The following is a 20,087-nucleotide window of genomic DNA, read 5'->3' on the forward strand; positions in this document are numbered from 1 at the left end:
GGTCAAAAATGGGAAACTGAATGCTTAAAAAGAAAAGTTCAAACGCCTTGGCTAAGTGAACAAAAATTTGCTTATCACAAAGTTTAATTTGATTTGGTATGTTTAGTAAATGCCCAAGATAACATGCTGAATAACAGTGTTTTCAGGGCTGTTTGAAGCCTAGTGAAAATAAGAACTAAGTGTGTCAGCTTTGTCAATCAGGATGATGTGGTGGTTGATTTGGAATGGCAAGAATGGAAATGTGCTCCAGTTGTGCATCTTACATGATGGTCTTAGAGAACCAGATAAGTCAGTGTCTTGAATAAGACAAACACAACTCCAAGTTCATTTATTTGATTAAATGCAGATCATGGTAAAATTATGAAGTAAAGCATCAGTCAAAATCTGTCAATACCATGTTTCTGTCAATACCATGACTATCTTTGCTGAGATGCACTCCAAAGTTACATAATTCATTATAAATCATTACATAAATCGTATATTGATCAGTGATATAGGTAGCAAGGAAATTTTGCAGATATTAGCCAGGAAACAGGTATCATTAGGTTAAATTAAAAAGAGGAAGCAGATATGAATTCTGGAGGTTTTAGATTGCTTATCAATAAGAGGTAGCAAGAAGCATGTTGCTCATAGTTTTCCTAGCATTTTTGCTGATTGGAACACTCAGCAACCTTAACCTACAAAGTTTAGAAAAATGAGGAAAAAATGCAAGGTGATTAGAAGTCAGCAATTAAATGTTAAGGGCTGGACCATTTTCCTGCACTGCCACATTTTTTCTTGAAGCTGCGAGGGCAGGAGAGAATGAATGTAAAGTGCCTGTATGCACACGATGAGACAGGGGAAAGCGAGGGGCATTTTGAGATTATTCTGAGTTTGTATTAAATTTTGTTAATTTCCAACAGTCTTTAAATTTGAAATGAACATAGGGAAACTGCACTGTAATGCAAATGCAGGTTTCCCAGTGAGGAAAAGAGAGCATACAAGTTCTTTTTTTTTCTTTCAGGGATTTTTTTCCTCCCTGGGAGATTCAAGAGGGTGAACTGCATTTCCCTTGAAGTCGGTGCTTGGAGTGGGAATAGATGATGGCCTGTGTGCGGAGAGCTTTTATGGTTACACCTTACTCTTGAACAACAAAGCCAGAAGAGCAGGTTTGATGCAAGGGAGGAAAATTCTGCACTCTGTTTTCTGTGGAGGGCTGTCTCATTAGGACAATGGAAAGGAGCAGTAGAGGGATGGTCTTTGAGGCACAGGGTGGTGTCTGGGTGCTGCCTTACTTGGGGGGGGGGGGGAAAAAGGACATACACTTTCAGTAGTATGGCTACATGGCTTAAGGTTGAGCTTTTAATACTGCAGTTCACATTTTTCCATTGAACAGTGAACTTTGGGTGCTGTCTGGGAGCAAGTAATAACTCATTCTAGGGGAGAGCAGAATCTGCCAAAAAAGAGGATGCTCTTGGATTTGTTGTGTCTGATGAAGAAGTGGAAAGGGTGGTCAACCTTAAATTCCAGAACATGGGCAACAGATGTAGTTACAGCACCTACAACTACAGTAGCAGCAGCTGCCTCAGTGCCTTCCTCATCAACTACAACAAAAGACTTGTGAAGAACTTGGGAGATCAACACATCACCTGTCTCAGCCATTCCACTGAAATCAGCATTGTTGCTGAAGGCACTGCGCATTCCCATGCTGTTCAGATTGTTATTGAGGTTATGTCTCTCCTCCATTGTGAACTTAGGTAGGTACAGATCCACAAGAGTTTTGGTCATCTTCTTGGAATCAGTCCATTCGGAGAGCTTCTCATATGTTAGTTCTCTTTCCAGCTATCGTTTAAGAAAGAGAAGGAATTTGATGTTTGCAAGGAAAAAACAATTAATTAACTATGAATTAATCAATTTTATGGCAATTTAATGAATTAAACAGTTTTTAAATGGTGAATTTAACATTTAACTGAAAGCATGAAATATAAATCAGTTTTACTGATGATCAGAGGCAGGGTGTGCAACAAACATTTGAGACTTAATGCTGCAAGGTTTTGAGTACCACCCCTGCCAAATTCATTGCAAAAGAAAGACAGGGCACCCAACATCTGCAGCTGCCATCCCCTGAGGTAGTTCTTTCCTCGCTTTTAATTCAGTCTTGATGTGAAGGAAATTGCTGGGAGATTGCCAACTGTGCGGCAGGTGGTTTGGTCCAGTTCCATAGAAACAGGTGTTAATATTGCACGTATTTCCTTGGCAATTTTAAAACAAACTGCTTGCAGCAAAATTTTTCACTGCCACTCTGTGTCCTGCACACTATGTCACCAGGGTTCAGCTCAGATCAAATGGAGGACAGCAATGAATGATATTCTTGACAGATGACAGATGCCAAGAATTTAACAATCTTGCAATTGTAGTAACTACAATGGCAGATCTCATTATTGTAGCAAATGCAGTCTCACCAAAATCCTAGTTTTTCAGACAGCAAACAAATGTGTGTGGGGGCAAACAGAATGAGAACAAGATGGTGAATAAACTTCCAGGCCATGGAGAAGAGGTGTCTGTTATCTCAGGAAGAGGCTGTGACTACTTGTGCAGTACTGTCCCTCCTGAATGTGCAGTGAAGGGAGCTCTAACCCTTACAGATTATGTAGGATTTGGTGTCAGTCATGGGGCTGTTGAAGAGCTAAGAATCTGATTATGCACAGTGTTGACTGTCTTCAGTTCTTAACAAAGTAAGGGCAATCAATGTGGAGGAACTTTCTTGGGATTAGATAGATATTAAAGGAAATTAATTCAGCCAGTGGAGGAGATCAAACAGCATGTCCTCAGAGGGGGAGACATGGTCTCCAGCCTGTCCTTTTTTTTTTAATGACTGGGTGGTGATACAAAATGGGTGTAGCATACTTTTTTACCTGTTCGAGACCTGTAGTGTTGTCTTTGATGTCATCAGGAAGGAGGATGAACATACTGAGTTCATGTTTCACATATGGCAACTCAATCATTTTGAAATTCATTGTTTCCATGATGAGAACTGGAAATGTATATCTCATGTGCATCATCTTCACAGGTTTCGTCTTGTTCTGTAAAGTATTTATTTATGAGTAAGAAATCATTCCTTGAAAGGAAGGGTGACGATGACTCAGTGCGGTGGAGGGGGAGGAGACTTTGTAAACAGCATTTATAACAGCAATTTGTCATTCATTTTCCAAACCTTTTCTTGACTGGACAATATTGCTTATCTTGGTGTTTGTCCCAGAGCATTTTGTTGGGGGCTGAACTGACTAATTTTTCTCTTCTCCCCAAAACATGCACAGCAGCCCACAGAGGAGGGAGGAAGAGAGCTGGAAATGTCTGCAAGGATTAGGGGGATGGAGCAGGGATGGAGCAGGTATGGGCCTTACAACACTACAGCAGAGAAACAGCTATGGTTTAAGAGGACGAGTGTTGTGCAGTTTTTCTGTGGTGTCCTCTCTCTGGCAATAAAAAGTCACTAGCTGATTACTCTCTATGTCACAACCCTTAACAGAAGATAACACTAATGTCTGAGCAAAGGGGCTCATGATAAGGGGAGTTCCTGGGAAGCAGTCACCTTTGCAGGAGTATGTAAGCTCTCTTAACATCTACATCCCTTCATTCAGAGAAGCAGCTGATGTATACATGCTAATCAGAAGGCAGAAGCTACAGTTGATGGAAATAGCACAGAGCTTTTGTCCTTTGATGTGAATTCATTGACACATCTTCTGAAGATACATGCCATTAACATTTCTTCTAGTCTTGCCCAACCATGCACCCATTCAGGGTACCCTGTTGCAGCTGTATTTGAGCAGGTATGTTTGCGCCTGGCTAGGCTGCACAGCGCAGAGGCCCGGGTACCGTACTCATCCATGGCATGGCATGTAGTTCCTGTTCATGAAGCTTGGACTCTCAAAATCATGTTTTTACAATCTAGCCCTTTTAGCACTGTTTTACCAAAAGGTCTTAAGTGACTCTAGTGCTTTTGGAAATGGTGGCTGTTATCTGGAGCTCATTAACATTTACCTGAGCAGCACCTTAATGTTGCAGTGAGCTGAGCACTGACGCATTTTGCTGTAACCAGCTTTTCACAGAGAGTCTAGTTACCACAGGGATACCTAAAAGACTTACGAAATTGAAAGATTTTAGCAGTAGCTGTTGTCAGCAGGCTGTTTACGGTGAGAAGGATACCAGAGGAGCTTACCTTGCTCAGTCGGAAGGGTTGCAGATCCGTATCTTCTGCCCGAAATTTCACTTCCCATTTTGCCTTGAAGTAAATAGCATTTACCAGGATCAGCTTGGTGGAGTTTTCCACATCTCGTGAACTCAGCAAATTCTTGATTTTGCCTTTTGAAATCAGAAGATTTAGGTTTCACTCCAGTGTAGCACAGTGAGGACATGTTTTGATTGTTTTTTCTCTCAGTTCAACTCCTTAGTGAAAAAGTCCATGCCTCAATGCTCCACTCCCTAAAATACTCCCTCTGACATGAATCAGTTAGTTTGTTTACAGTTTCCAAAGCGTTTGCTGCCTGGTTCTCCTCGCTAGCTGACAAGGATTGACTCCTTCCCCAAAAAATGTCACAGCTTCATGGCAAGCAGCTAGAAGCAGAAAGCCATATACTGCCTCACCAGCTGGTTACGCCAGGCAAAAGGAGGCCAGCACCTCTGGCCAGTGCAGGATGGGACAGCTAGGTAAGCATCCCTGCCTGCCTTGGAGCACACTGGCAGGCAGAGGTGTTTCTCCCCTCTGTCTGCTCTGCCTGCGGTGCGTGGGTGCAGCGCCAGGGCAGCAGTTGTGCTTGAGGACCAGCTGATGCAGAGCGCAGAGGAGTTGATGGGAGTCTCCCCAAGGAGCTCACTGAGGTCTGGATCAGGTATTTGAAGCTGCTTAAGTGTGCTGCTCTTTCTCTGTCCTCCCACTGCATCTCTGCTCACTGTCCACATTGGAAGGCATGACCTGGCTGCTGCAGTAGCACATGGGGAAGCAAGGGCACCTGCCCAAAGGAAATGGCAGGATGACTTAATAGGAGAGGAAAGATGTTGGGGTTGAGCTCAGCTTACCCTCAGTTTGTTTTTCAACCCAAGCATTGATTTCCTTTCTGGATTGTTCCCATGCTGTCTTAAAGTTAACCTTGTGTGGCTCTGCTTTGTAGTAGTTCTTACTGAGCTGTATGTATCCCTGAAAAATAGCAAAAAAAAAGAAAAAAAATAAAGAAATAAGTTCTATACTGGATTTTTCAGTCCCAAAGGGAAGTTGTTAGCTCTTGGACTTTTTGATAGCTTCTTGGGCCTAGAGGACTACAGAATCTTGCTTGTTACTCTCTGTTGGATTGTGAGTTAATAGTTAAGAAATAACCAAAGGACAGAAAATTTCCTTCTTTTGTTCCCACTTTTATTTGGAGATGCGAGGAAGGCTGTGCACATCGCATGGATGTGCTTATTTTAATGTCTCATTTACAATTGTATATATTGGGGGTTCCAATAATAAGCCATATTGCATGAAAAGGAATCCCTACTCTACAGCCAAAGGGCAATGCATCCTTAAATACTGTGAGCAGACTGACTGGTATTTTCCAGTTAACTTTATCACTGGAATCCACGACTCTTCATTTGCAGTTTTCAAAGTCAGCTTCAAACCTGTTCTATTAATGACAAGTAATTAAAATGAGAAATATTTTTTGCACCTTTTCTTACACCTCTCTGAGATTTAACTTACAGGAAGTAACGGGAAGGTTTTTTCCACGTAAATGCGGTTGGCACTTCTCAGCAAGTAGGTGCTTCTGGGTTTGTTGATGGCAGTCAGGAGCTCTTTGAAGCCAGAATGGATATCTTCAGCTTTCTTGTGCTCAGGATCCTTGGAAAGAGAAACTATACATTCAGCAATTGCATTTTTGCATGAAGTTTTCAAAACGTGTTAAGTGATGTATATGGGAGAGGGATTTGGGTTCCTCTCTCTTACTTTTTATTTTTCCAAGTTTACCATCACTGCAATTTGCAGGGCTCTATTTATGACTGGATTAACTGTTTTGCTATACAGCAAACCTTCCAGACTATCCCAGTGACTTGTCCTTCCATGCTTCTCAGAGTCTGAGTGAGTGAAAGGAACTGAACTTGAACCTGTTGTGAAGTATGTTAGGGTTTGTACTTTAAAGAGGGGTGCAGACAAGAAATGCTGAACTCCTAAAGCTGTATCTGGACTTTTTGATTCTGGAGATTCTTTATCCTGGGATTTCAGTTCTAATAGATACCATTTTTCTTCTCTTTGGTCTCCCCCGACAAGGTCTGGCCACAGAAGAAGAGCCTTCAGTTCCTGCTGCTTGAGTGAAATGAAGAACCTGCAAGCAGAGTTTCCAAAGGTAAGAAATAGGCATGAAGGAACTGGTGTGACTTAAAGCCAAATGGGGATCAAATGGTTGTCTTGTTTTGGTCCGTATGATAACTCACTGTGCTCTCTGCTGCTTAGGTGACTAATCAAAGGGATGCTGAAGCTGTAGTATACGTAAATCCCATAGAGTAACAATGAGTAGCACCGTCCCCCTCCCAGAGCATCGACGCAGTGCTCCTGCCTGCACACTGCAAGGCTGCACTCCCTTCCAGCTCTCAGCAACAGCAGTGTGTTTGTGCAAACCCAAATGATACTGGTACAAAGGCACATGAACAGGAGTGCGGTGACACAGAGGAGAGTGCTGGGCAGTGCTGAGCACCACAGCTCCCTCTGAGCTGGCAATGTGCCCGTGTGGCATTAGGAAGGATTGGGTTGGGGGTTGTGGAGATACCAAAGCCCTTCCTATTTTCCTGCTGGATTGTCAGGCAGTTTTTTAGGAAAGCATAAATCAAGATAGAAAGATGTATCCTGGTCAGGGGAGAGAGGGATGGTGCTGCGATCTGCAAGCCTCCTGCCAATTAGTTAGGAGCTACTGGCATCAGCTGTTTGCTTCTCAAAGGGAGTATCCCGTCTGTGACAGAATCATAGAATCACAGGGTAAATTAGAAGGTGTAGAATAGTTTAGCAGAAGCCAGGTTCAGAGAACCTTTATGCTCAGCATGTGATACCCACAGGGGGACCTGCTATGAAATGAATAAAATTTATCATTCGCTTGCTACATGCTCTGGTCTGCCTTGGTTCCTTGTCATCATGGTGGCAAGTTTTTCTGTCTAACACTAAATTTTGCAGCCAGTACAGGAGCCAGGTACTGTATGGGGTGTATGCTTCATAAAGCAACTTACCTCTGCCATCTCTGTTGCTGTATTGCCTTTTGCACCCAGGTACATCAGAGCCAGAGCAGATGATACGCTCCAAGGAGAAAAGAAAATGTTTTTGCCCTTGTTGGTCTCATTCAGCTTGTTGAAAAGATCAACTGTAAACTTGCCAACTGATGTCGAGACCAGTTCCATTGCTACAACCTGGAAAGAGGCAACAGACAGAATTGTACTATTTGAATGATTAAAATTATGTACACAGTGCATGTTAGTGAGAAATGTTACATGTGCAACACAATGCATTGGCACCCACTAAAACTAATAGCCTAGTTGTATGTTTTATCTTCCACACAGATACTGTTTGCCACCTGTTAGGTGCAGCAATTTCTTTTAGGTTTTTTGTTATCCAGATAATATTTTCCTATAATTGTACATATGTCCTCTTTTATACAGCTGCAGTTTTCTCTGTGTTTCTTTCTGCCTTTGGTTTTCAAAAATGTGCAGATTTGTAAGCTGCCTATTTTTCTTCCTTTTCGTCCTTAACTAATGATTTATCAAAATGACGTTCCCAGGGGAATTTAAATGCAGTTTTAGTGCATGGGTTCACAACACGCCTGAGTTTCCCACTACTTCATTTTGGATCTGTATAGAATTGAGAGCTGATACTGAGAAAGAATTCAGGCATAATTCTTAGGCTCGTGTGCTTTTCCTGGCCAGCCACTATTCTGAGTAGTATCTAAAAGCTGTTATTTGCTTTTAGATTGATGAAGTTTTATTCATTATGTGTGCCTACCACCCCTTCTGTATGTTCCAGCAATTTTATTTTCCCCAGAAACTGGCAGATTCCTTGAGGTTATGAGTATTCCAGACTTGACCAGTAATACCTGCCTCATGTTGTTTTCCAGTCAAGAGACCAGAAATGTTGTTGTTATTGTTACTGTTATTATTAAGATTTATATCTATGGAATGGAGCTACAGAAAAATTGTGGGCAATCTCTGGAGTCTACAGGTATTTATCAAGTGTTTCGTTGCCAAACCGCTACAGTTCTTTTGGCAGTCAGTGTGCTGTCAGTACCAAATCTGTACCACAGACTGATTTTCTTTCCTTGGAGAACACAACCAAGAGAGCATCCGGATGGAAATTTCTCTGTTTTCTGCTAATGAATACTCCTCTGAGTCCCTGGCCTGATGATGTGCAGTGCTGTGCCTTTGCAGAATGAAAATGGCCTTTTCTTCACCTGAAGTATGGGACTCCTTTATTAAACTGAAGATTTTAATTAATAAGACAGTTACTACCCTAAGAAAACTTTCCTTCTTGTGATCAGTTCTGCCCCGAGTTAGCAGTTTTCCTTAGCCTCAGAGATTTATTTTCTCTAAGGGTTGACATCTAGAAAAACATGAGACAAGAATAATGCACTATAACACTGGTATATTATCATTTACCTATACAGTCATGCAAGCCACAGATCACCTTTTTAAATCATCAGAAAAGTTACTTAAATTGGTTTAAATATTTACCTCTGATCCCATGAGAGAGAAGACTTGGGTCTTGTCCTCGGTCAGGTTCTGTGTCTGTGTGTTAAGCAATGAATACTTTTAGAAATGTAGTACTGCTTGCACCTCCCTTTCCTTCTCCCTTACATCCAGGTTGTTTCCGCCTACCCAAAGCTCCTTTCTACCAAATCCTCAAAAGATCTTATATAATTTTGTCCTCCTTGTTGACCTTGTCACTTTTCAGTTTTAGACATTTCAAAAGGACAATGGAATTAAAATCTCATCTCTATTGTTACATCATGATAGTCTACTGACAGGATAGCAGAACAGTTCACCAATTCCGGTGGTCTTCTGGTGTTGTGGAGACAACTGGTCTGTTGTTTAAAATAAATGACTAGTAAAAAGGTCACACAACTAGAATGCTTGGTTTTGGTTTCTGGATATAGATATTGTAGGCCTGTTTCTTCTCTCCAGCTTTGTGCAGCTGTGACTCCTGGGTTTCTGTGCAGCTGTGACTCCCGGGTTTCAAATGCAGTACATCAGCATAAAATGTCAAGCTTAGTGATTGAATTAGACACTGGGAGTCCAGCTTCGGATTGAAGATCATTAGGAGCACAGACAGAGGCAAAGCCATGAAGGACCATTCAGGGTAAGGGATGGACACCTCACTGGTTGTGACGGTGAAGAAATCTTATTGCAACCATGGCTGGGAATCATTTAACAGAAACACTGCAAAACACTGAGTTAGTGCACAGTACTTGCATGTAGTGAAGGAGGGCAAGGACTGAAACAACCCCACTGGGAGGGCTCGCGCAAGGATGGAGTGAAAAAATACAACGGGGGCAAATATGGCACAGTAGTTGTCACTCTGCAGTCCCAGAAAAGAGTCGGGCTGCTGTTGGGTGGTGGAAGAAGGAGAAGGTGGCAGCAACAACTGTAAGACCCTGGGGGACAGGGGAAGGGGCATGGAGGAAGGGAAGGAAACTGTACTGTGTGCTAAGCATTTTGCTGCAAGCCTGATTACAGGAACAGAGTGGGTCAAGTCTTCTAAAAAGTGGCAGAAATCAATGTTGTGCAAGGCAATGAAGAAATGCCACAAATTAAACAAGTGTTGGTTTTAGTACGATGAGTAAGTCAAGAAATCAGGATAGGAGAAAGGTCAGCTGAATGGTTAGGTGGTGGGAAAGCCCAAACCAGGAGACTTCAAGTCCCAAAGAAGTATGCTGAGAGTGAGCAAACTACTCAGTAGTACCTTTGCTACTCAAGATGCAAGGATGCCAGGCAGGATGAGAAAGGGAGGTGGCAAGGCAGAATGACTGTTGACAAGAGAGAGAAAATCACACATGTTAATTGAAAGGGACATCCAGAGGTCAACCTCCTGCTTGGAGCAGGGCCATCAGTAGGTAAGGTCAGCCACAACCCTTCCAAGGATGGAGATTCCCCAACCTTTCTGGGCATTTCAAAAGGACAATGGAATTAAAATCTCATCTCTATTGTTACATCATGATAGTCTACTGACAGGATAGCAGAACAGTTCACCAATTCCGGTGGTCTTCTGGTGTTGTGGAGACAACTGGTCTGTTGTTTAAAATAAATGACTAGTAAAAAGGTCACACAACTAGAATGCTTGGTTTTGGTTTCTGGATATAGATATTGTAGTGCTGTGCTGCTCACCCTGGGAAAAGGTTTTTCCCTAATGTGCAACTCACCCTTCAAGCGTTGTGGCCATTGCCATTTGGTAGTGATCTGGCACTGCCAAGAGGACATGAACTCTGTCATCTTTGCAATCATGCTTAAAATAGTTGAAGGAGAGAGAAAAGGTGACTCACATTTCCATTGACTTTAAAGACCTGTCAGTGAGTTTGGGTGCATGTTGTCGTGGTTTTGTTCCTCCTTGGCCTGCCAGGCATGGCTTTCCTGTCTTTATTCCTGAAGCACATCAGGAAGTGCTTAAGGGACTTGCCTATGGGGACGTGAAGCCCTTGCATTGGGTGAAGCAGGGCATGGCAGAATTGCATCTGAATGCACAGGGATCCTGTGTCATGTTTCACAGCTGAGTCAGACAGAAGGCAGTGCTGTTGAGGTTGTACGGGGATACAATAAAGCACTTGCTTCGCAACACTTTTCCTATGCTCCTTCCCATTTGGGAAGCAGAGCCAAGGAAGCAGCTGGTCACATGGAAGAAAACAGAAAGGACTCAGTGACAGCAGTCTCCTCTTTGTCAGGAAGAAGGAGTCCTGATGTCCCAAGAAGAGATATTTCTAGTAAGATGCTGGTGCGGTGTGCAAGTCCTGTAAGAGACCCAGTCCTTTGCTCTCTGTTCTGAATTCAGAGAGTTAGGAGCATCCCCTGCAAATGTGCGTGACTGATTAGGACACTCTCCTCCTTAGGAGAAAGAGCTGTCACAGGAGTAAATGTGTACTGGGGGATTTGCATGTAATCTTCCAGAAGGCACTTAGGGAGTTAGTATTACAGGGTTGATTCTCCAATCTGATCTTGCTTCCAACTAGTGAAATAAGTGACAAAGCAAAATGAGAATAAAGCAGTGCTGGGCTGGCAACAGTGTTGAATGCATGAAAGGTTACAAAGGAGAAGGTTTCAAGGCACATAGGTTTTATTTTCCTCCAATTCTCTATTGTTGTTCAATATTTTCCAGTTGCTGTGGGACAGACATTAGAAAGTACATGTGTTAGCCCATTCGCATGCACAAAAGAAGTACCAGTGTCAGGAACACAGAGGATTTTGCAGGTTTATTTCATTAGCAGCTGTGCCAGGCTGCAAAGTTGGTATAAAACTGACAAGAACGTGGGCGAGGTAGCCCTCCTGGGGTGACCAGCTTAGTGAGCTGAAACCAATGGAGATGCGGCAGCATTCTGCAGGAAGGAGTTTTTCTTGTTTCTTTTCTTCTTATATACAAAAGCAAGTGTGTTGGGAATTACTGTTTTAGATCAACTTAGTCCGTTCTGCATTGTGGCAGTTTTGCTTCAGAAAGCACTGAAAAGACCCATCAATGTTGTTCTGTGCACAGTTTGGTACTTAGAGTGCAGTGCTAACCATTTTTTGGGTTCTTTGGCTAGGAAAATGAGCCAGAGGCTTGGATTCCAGATTATTTTTAATATGTGTTCTCTTCTAACATTAAGACATTTGTCAACAGTACAGGAAAATGAAGTAGTAGTGCACAGACTATTGAGATGCTCTTCGTGGTGTGTATTTTGTTCATTATTGTTGTTGCGAGGGTCTGTTTAGTAATGGTCGAGTTTCTAGGGGGAAGAGAACCTTCCCAAGAAGAGTATACTCTTGGTCTTGTTATGCCTGATAAAGAAGAGGAAAGGGTGATCTGCTACAAAAATAACGGTAGCACCAAGACTTCGTGATGCCAGTGCTGCTGAACTGGCAGCTGCTGCCTCTGTGCCTTCTTCACTGACTTCCAGATAACACTTGTGAAAAACTTGTGACAAAAACAGCTCACCATTCTCTGACATTCCTGTGAAATCAGCTTGACCTTCAGTGAAGGCATCTTGTATCCCCATACTGCTTAAAGTAGATTTGAGGTCATATTTCTCTTCTAATGTGAACCTGGGTAGATAAACCTCCATTTTCATTTTCTCCATTAATTCTGGGCTGGTCCATGCAGACAAGTTTTCAAAAGTCAATTCTCTTTCTAGCTGCAGTTAGTAAAAAGAGAATCAGAAAATTACAGAGCATTCAAAAACCTATGCCCTAAGGGCTCTTTCTTTTCTTTTCTTAAATGGAGAACTTTTCAGGCTGTTGTAAGAGTACAAAAAAACAGTAGTGAAAGACCAATTTGGAGATCTTTTTGACTAAAGGGGTATGTTGCTCTACAGTAGGTCAATGCAGTATTTGAACTGTTCTCAGTAATTGTCAGGACGGGTTAAATAGTTGCAGAACAAAAACATCAGTGTCAAGTGACAATAGTCTGGTTGATTTGCTGTTCACATTTCTGTCTTCCCTACATTTTAGAATTTACTGAGAAGAGCTTTTTTCCTACAGAACATGCCCTAACGTAAATGAGAATTTAATAATAATTTATTTTAATAATTTATTATCCAAAGGCAGGATCCATCTCTTTACAGAAGGTGGCAGTGTCCATATGTATTAGCTGTGGACTTCCTGGAAAGTAATGAAGGCTGTCCAATTTGTGGGGTTTTTTTTGGAATGGAATCGTATGTTTCTGAATCAGTACAGGCAGTGAATCCCGGAAGGGCTGGCTTTCTGTCCTCATTTTTGTTCAGCTGGAAGACGAGCCAGTCTTGTATCGTTTGGGTTACCTATTTCAGGACTGATCAACACTAGGAACCACAGAATTGCCAGCTGCCAAGAGTAAGAAATCTAGTCTGAGCTCCAAGAAGTTCAGGTTCACAGTGCTAGACCAAGTTTGGGCTTTGCTTTTCCTTGACCCTGATCAGAAACATGACCTTCTTCCTAGAAACATGACTGCAACCTGGTCTTTTACCTCGCACATGCATAAAATAAGTAAATAATGACACTCTTGTTTTTTCACATGATTTATGTTCTCAGTTGCTTTACCTTTTGTAGGCTGGTGATGTCACTTGGTAGCAGGATAATCATGCTGAGGTCATTATTGACGTATGGAAGCTCAAGAATGTCAGTCTGGACTGAGTCTATGTAGGTCCAGTTAAATTTATCACTCAGGTACATCATTGGCACTAATTTAGTTGTATGCTGCAACAAATCGAATTAGATGTTTGTCATTTGTACTCTGACTGAACAGTAAAGGACTGAGTTAAAGTAGTACAGGGGAAGTTTGTTGTATTTACTGTACAAGCTGCCCAGTGTGTCTGAGACATCCTTATGGCTCTAAGTGGTAGGACACAGGATCTACAGAGGGTCTCTGGTCTTCTGGAAAGGCACTTGGAGGCTAGGCAGGCTGTCTATCTAAGATGTCTCAGATGACACCTATTACAGGAAGCTGTATTCCACTCTGATTTGTTGTATGGTTAAAAAATAAAATGTAAAGAACTAACCCATACAGTTTTGTTCACCTCTTTGTTTTCCCTGCCTTCAGAGAACAGAAGCTTGTTTCAAGTCAGCTTTTGACAATTTTACTTTTGGCTCAGGTGCTAGTATGTGTGTGCAGTCTTTGTGCTGAAGATATGGTGAAGAAAATATACTGTATGCATTAAATGGAATAACTTTCATGCCGGATTTCATGTGGATTTAAAGACTGACAGGAATTTCTCTCCCTCATCTTTTTCACTGCTTTTTCCACCTGCAGTCTAGGATATAGGTCAGTATATTTCCATACCGTGTTTATTCTGAAAGGCCTTTGCCTGGTAGCTTCAGCTTCAAACTTTGTTGCCCAGTTTCCTTTGAAGTAGAGCGCATTTATCAGGACTAGTCTGGTGAGCGAATCTACAGATCCAGGAGGCAGCAGATTTGGGATTTTACCTAGAGAAAACAGAAGGACATTTACACATTGGTGCAGTTTTACTGTTTCGGAGTAAGTGTTGGCACAATTTCTGCAGATATAAGCCAGGGAAATTGTAAGTGCTGACATAGCACGCTTCTAGCTTGAGATTATTTGCAAATAAGTGATTCCTGGGGTAACCTTGATTTACAAAGAAGAGTAAACCACCTTCCTCACATGTTCAGATGGAGGACACTTCTAGTAAGTGCTTGTCAGTGGATGACTGCTTTAGGAAAACTGATCTGATTTACCTTTCTGAGGTGAATTGTTTACCTGCCTTGGGCCCCTTGGGTAAAGAGACTTTGTTCAATGCCAAAATGGCTTCTTTTTGAATTGGAAGAGGAGAGGCAGGAGCTTACCTTCAGTCTGGTGTTCGACCCTGGAGTTGATCTGTCTTCTGATTTCATCTGCTGCTCCCACAAAGTCAACTGATTGTGGCTCTGCATTGTAGTATTTCCTGGCTAACTGTAAGTATTCCTGCAGTGCAAGAGAGACAGCTGTCTTATGTTTGTTGCCTGCCAATATGAATGCTAATAAATAACTACAGCCAAATAGAGAGAAAACGTGATAAAAATTACATAGACACAGCATTTTGTCAAAGGAACAAAGTATGTTTTAGTGGAAATACTCAATTTAAATGTTTGCACCTAACCACATCTGCAAATCACCCTGAAATTAGATACACATCCCATAAAACTGAAATTTTAGTGTTCAAAGTCTAAGGAAGAGTCTCATAGAAAATACTTATGTTAAGGATAACAACATGATTTGCAGATGTGATGAAAATATTTAAAAGCATATCGATTATGGTATGTTGTCGTAGATAGATCATAAAGGTTAAATGGCACTACATGATCTGAATAAATGGCCTACCTACCTTACTGAAAGGCAATGCTTTTTCTCCATATAACTGGTTAACACTTTTAAGCAGGTAATTTTTAGTGGGTTGGTTGATTTCAAAGTTGAGTGCTTTAAACCCAGTATGGATATCATCCGATTTGCCAGTTTCTGTCTTGGAGAAAAGGAAAAAAGTTACTCATCTGTTGTGTGAAATAGTTCAAAATTTCTGATTTCTTCCTTCATGCAGCTCCATGTAAAGTATTTCTATTAAGGTGATCTGTTACTTGTATTGCAACACAAGAGGTGTTCTAAGCCAGACAGCTATTAAAAGAATCATTTGAAAGTATTAAAAGTTGCAGACATGGTATAGACACTCTAAGTGCCTCAGAATGCAAGTGGTAAAAGCCTGAGCTATGTAAAACATTTGAGGGTTTCTAAGTGGAGATTGTGAAACTAAGTATATCCAGAGAGTGAGAGACAGAACGTAATTGTTAAACAATGCATGAAGATTTGGCTGTGTAACTCGTTTCATTTATGAAAGTTGAGTGTGTTACATGGAAAGTTTTCCCCTAAATTTATTAATCTTGCTCTTAATGTTAATATTTTGTAATTTTTTTAATGTTGCAGTAATTGCAGTAAATTGCAGTAAATTCGTTATCTTGAAGTAACAGGATTAAATAAATGTGGGCTCAAACTCTCAAATGAGCTCAAGGAAGTGAAGCTGTGAATTAGTAAACTGAAAATCTGTGCTGTATTCATCTTGTCATTACATCAGAATCAGAGGGATGAACAGACACTTAAATTTCTAAACTGTTACAACGGTCCCTTTGCCCTACTCTGTAGGGCACAGCACTCTGTAATTCTTACAATTCAGACAAGTACTACTCATGAGGAACAATCCCTCTCCTGTTCATGCAGTGCAAATGAGTTGTTGACACAGCCCCTAAAATAAATCTTCCTGCCATAGGATTTGACTGTGGAATGCAGATCCAGGTTCCTGTTCATCAGAACTCGTGGCCGCTGGGGCTTTGTGGGCAGCCTGCAGGGAAATGGCTCACTCTCCACAAAGAATAAGAATGACGGGAAAGAGCAGGGAGAAGAGCTTGACGCCACCATGGTTGAATTGTCAATGAGGAAAACCTGCCTTTACTGACTCAGAGGGATCACGTCTGCTTTTCTGTATTTTTCTGCTATCTTAAATTAAGTATACTTTGGTACAAGATGCCTGCCAGTATGTCAAAGAAATATCTCAGGAATATAATGATTTCCACTTCTCTAAGATTTATTGCAAGCAACTGGTCTACCTTGGGAAATTCCAGCATGGCAATTTATTTTGCTAACTAATCAACTGAAATGGAAACTAATTTCTGAAGAAGGCTAGAAGGCATAGATAGCCTGGAAAAGTTAATACTCTGTTTTTTGTTGTCTTGATGCTGCAATCAAATGTGTGGGAGGGCTGCTCTGTTCTTGTGATTAGCTCTCTGAGGTAGGAACCATGCCTGTTCAAAGAACATGTTTTTGCTAAATAGCTAGCTATTGAACAGTAATAATTTGAGAAAGAAATCTCTCCTCAAAGCTAAAGGAAAAAGATCAAGAGGTACATTGACAGAGAATGGTAACATTAAATTTTAAATTTTGCAAATTTGAGGTTAGTTTTTGCAATTCTGCCTAAAAAGAGGAAGCATATAATAAGTATTGCATTAGATGAAGGTATCACAGGATGCTGTACTGATTAATTGTGTACACTACATCTGAGGAAGGCAAACATAGGCAAATGCAAATGTGGAAGGAAAAAAAGCAAGAGAAGATGTGACCATGCCCATAGCTTGATCACTAGACTTGGTGAGATACCTTCTGGAAACAGGCACATCGATTTGATAGGAAATCTTCCGTTCTGGAATAGACTTGCATTTTTATGGTTGTGGTGACGTTTCTGGCTCCTTCAGCTTTGTTAAAATGAAGTACCTATAGTGGAAAAAGCAATACTAAATGCAACGATAGAAAATTTGCTGTTTCAGTAGAATCTTTCAGTGATTCATGGGACTGGTGATGAAGAGAGTCAAACTCACATTTTATTCTTGTGTCCAGTCATGACTGAATATGAAATCTTTGGTTAGGCCTTGAGACCTGTGTCTACAAAATGTCATGAGCACACTAAGCTGAGGGTTGCAGGGCAGAACTCTCATGTAACCAGCCTTTCTAGAAGAATCTGCCTGCTTTGAGTTATGCCCTGGGCTGACCAGTTAATACCTGGGAAAAGCCAGTTATCTCCAGATGGGGACTATGAAAGCAGACATCTAAATGGAGCGCTGCTGTGTGTCAGAAAGCATGAAAACGATGGGGGCAGCTTCATGCCTTAAATCCCTCTGGGCATGTGCACCTTACCCAGGCTACAAGGAGGTGCATCCAACCTTGGAACATTTTTCAGAAGAGCTGAGCCTCTTTTTTTGTTTTCCCTTCTTCCTAGCAGAAGATCACTCCTTTCTTTGTTACCCTCCTAGCCCTCTTTTGTCCTGTAAATCAGGAGTTAGATCACTGCCTTAGCAGGTGGGACAACTTCTTCTGCCTTAGCAGATGCAAACTCACAAGCCTCACCTCCTATGATAGGAGCTAGGAGACTGTGCACTGGGGCTGCTCTCACTGCCACCTGCTGAAGCTATGGACTTTGTACAAATACGACTTAGCGATTTCAGTAAGTGATTTTGCCTGTAAAATACATATCCCAAAGAAAGGCTTGTAGTCTCACCGTGTTTCTTCTCTGTTCTTGTGGATGTGGATATATGTTTAGCAAAGTGCAAAACTTATAATAGCTATAGGGGAGAGTCTTTTTGTGTGGGGTCATTTCCAAAGAGATGAGATGTGAGATGGGAATTGTCTGTGGCAGAGTAGAAGGAGAATCCAGGTCTTCCACTCCCTGGTGAGTGCTCAAGTTACTGAGCTTTGGGAAGAAGATCCCTTATTTCTGCTGGTGAGATTTAAAAGGAGACAATGTCACCAGTGCCACTTCTCTCATTTGTTGGGGGCCTGTTTCCAGAGACTAGAGTAGACTATTTCTTTGACCTGCACAAGCAGAGAACTGGTCTATTCATTGCAGTGCACATCAGGGGTGAGACAGGAGCTGGCATATATGTGTGTAGAGTTTAGATTAGAGTAATTTTTCTGCTTATGGCTTTCCTCTGTTCCATCATAGTAAATTTCTTGCATAGAGGATGTTATTCCAAGAGATCAGCCCTTTCAGACAGCTACCTTTTGAAGCCCAGACTCACCTTTGCCATCTGATCTGCAGTGTTACCTTTGGCTCCCAAATAAACAGTAGCCAGGGCAGATGAAATACTCAAAGGGGAGAATAAAATATTCTTGTCACCATCTTCCTGACACTCATGTTTGAAAAAGTCGAGAGCAAAGCTTGTGTTTGCTTTATTCAAAGCTTCCATTGTTCTGAACCTGCACAGAAAGGGAGAAAAGATGCTATTAGTGAACCACTAATTATGACTGCTATGTGCCTGCAAGTTTCTCTTCAGTTTTTGAAGTTTCTTCTGTGTTTTAAAAGTTTTCTAAAATTATTTATCTATATGAAGAATAAGGAGGATTAACTGTTATAAAGTCATATAAAGTGTAGCATGTCCTGTTTTACTGAGGATGCTAGCTATCATTTGGGTTAGGGAAAAAGCAGCCTCCAACCTTTTTGTGTTTGTTCACTGGGACATTTATTGCACTGTCCTTTACAGCATCTTGGAGTGACAGCTGATAATGTTACTCGCCAGTGCCTGGGCTAGAGGATACTGAGAGACCGTCTCTTATGACATCTTTTATGCTTCAATTTGTGCAAGAGCCTTTTGATGCTCATCACTGTAGTGAACAAATACTCTGGGAACAGTAACAGTCAAACTACACTTTTAGGACAGGACAAAATACTCCTTCCAATGCTTGGGCAAGCACTGCCCCAACTATTGCATGCTAAGCATCCTGAATTCCCTTTTTGACTTTCAAAACCGTCCTGAAACTCTGTCTTACAGCACTAGCCCAGATCCTAGCTTCCCAGTTCTTCTGCAGGACAAGGTTTCCATGTTCAGTAGACCAGAAGTGCTGCCATTTGTCATTTGCATTGCAGGTTTAGCTGAGAAATCTAAGCAGGGACTAGGAGCTACTCTGATTCGTATAGGGTGGCCTTAGAATAAAGACCATTCGTGTCCCGAGCAGCTTGCAAACCAGAAGCTGACCCAATGTTTGTAAGAACTGAAGAGCACAGGAACAAATTAGCTGACTTAAAGAAACACAGTGGTTCTTACTCTGCTATGATAGGTATGCTAGCCAGGGAGGTCTAGAAATTATAGAACTCTGTACAATAAATTGCTCTTCCTGTATATTTTTAAGACTTCCACCTTCTAGACCATGCCTGTGCCATCTTAGTTAATTATTTTCCCAAGCATTTGTTGTTTCCAATTCAGATCCCTGCTTCCTTTTTCTCTATACATTTGTCAACAAAGCAACATCATCCAAGAATATATGAAATAAATAATCTCTAGAAATCATTACAGTACCTTGTTTTGTGCAGGGAGGAACACTGCTGCTCTGGGTGTCTCCAAGGTTTCTGCAGTTCACGTGAAGGGTAGGGTGAATTTATAGTGTGTCTGGCCAGTTCTGCAAAGGTTCGTATGACTCAAGACTGTGCAATTTATTATGCCCTGAAGGCCACATCCCTGTGGAAGAACTGAATCATCTCAGAGTAGGATGTGAAGTGATGGTGAGAATGATACCATACAAGAACCTTACAAAACTGACTGCAGAAGTATTTCTATAAACACTTCTGTGGCAACAGGCTAGTAACAACTTGAACCCGCACTACTTTAAACAACCTTTCTTTTGCGGTTTGGAGGGTTTTAAAAAAAGGCAGTTGCTGACCTACTTCTTTTATGATTCGTCTAATAGAAGTTATTTCTGAGGAACAGACAGACAGAGAAAAGACAGTGACTTCTTATGTGTGAGTTTTTCTATTGTCTGTTTCCTACTGAGAAAGTATTTGTCACTCCTGGTGGGTTTCTGTTTTAGAAACACGGATTTTGTTAATCTTGGAGGATTCTAAGACTGTACAACAAGTGAAATGTTGTCA

The 20,087-nt window shown here is 41.5% G+C and overlaps 2 protein-coding genes across 2 annotated transcripts; both read right to left on the bottom strand.

The window, feature by feature from the left end:
• Window positions 1-1,410: 1,410 nt before the first annotated feature.
• Window positions 1,411-7,389, bottom strand: LOC104079714 (heterochromatin-associated protein MENT-like). The gene is made up of 7 exons (XM_009581844.1): window positions 7,222-7,389; window positions 6,243-6,329; window positions 5,711-5,848; window positions 5,056-5,173; window positions 4,199-4,341; window positions 2,895-3,062; window positions 1,411-1,821 (listed from the first exon to the last, which is right to left on the bottom strand). The coding sequence occupies exons 1-7, from the start codon at window positions 7,387-7,389 to the stop codon at window positions 1,411-1,413; spliced, it is 1,233 nt and encodes a 410-aa protein (XP_009580139.1).
• Window positions 7,390-11,794: 4,405 nt separating this feature from the next.
• Window positions 11,795-19,618, bottom strand: LOC104079715 (leukocyte elastase inhibitor-like). The gene is made up of 8 exons (XM_009581845.1): window positions 19,519-19,618; window positions 18,244-18,421; window positions 16,829-16,942; window positions 15,015-15,149; window positions 14,497-14,614; window positions 13,976-14,118; window positions 13,237-13,392; window positions 11,795-12,353 (listed from the first exon to the last, which is right to left on the bottom strand). Exons 2-8 carry the CDS (start codon window positions 18,409-18,411, stop codon window positions 11,949-11,951), a joined length of 1,239 nt encoding a protein of 412 aa, XP_009580140.1. The 5' UTR covers window positions 18,412-18,421; window positions 19,519-19,618; the 3' UTR covers window positions 11,795-11,948.
• Between the last annotated feature and the right edge of the window lie 469 nt (window positions 19,619-20,087).

This window comes from Fulmarus glacialis, unplaced genomic scaffold (assembly GCF_000690835.1).
Source record: "Fulmarus glacialis isolate BGI_N327 unplaced genomic scaffold, ASM69083v1 scaffold2497, whole genome shotgun sequence".
NCBI lineage: Eukaryota > Metazoa > Chordata > Aves > Procellariiformes > Procellariidae > Fulmarus > Fulmarus glacialis.

Bases quoted from the DNA above. Each gene is read 5' to 3' on its own strand.
- LOC104079715 (XM_009581845.1), bottom strand. From the start codon at position 18,411: ATGGAAGCTTTGAATAAAGCAAACACAAGCTTTGCTCTCGACTTTTTC. The intron at 16,943-18,243 runs GTGAGTCTGGGC...TTTCCACTATAG, and splicing joins CTGCAGATCAGATGGCAAAG to GTACTTCATTTTAACAAAGC. The intron at 12,354-13,236 runs GTAAAGCAACTG...TACTAACTGCAG, and splicing joins ACATCACCAGCCTACAAAAG to CTAGAAAGAGAATTGACTTT.
- LOC104079714 (XM_009581844.1), bottom strand. From the start codon at position 7,389: ATGGAACTGGTCTCGACATCAGTTGGCAAGTTTACAGTTGATCTTTTC. The intron at 6,330-7,221 runs GTAAGTTGCTTT...CTCTGCTTGCAG, and splicing joins CAGCAACAGAGATGGCAGAG to GTTCTTCATTTCACTCAAGC. The intron at 1,822-2,894 runs GTAAAAAAGTAT...CTTAAACGATAG, and splicing joins ACACTACAGGTCTCGAACAG to CTGGAAAGAGAACTAACATA.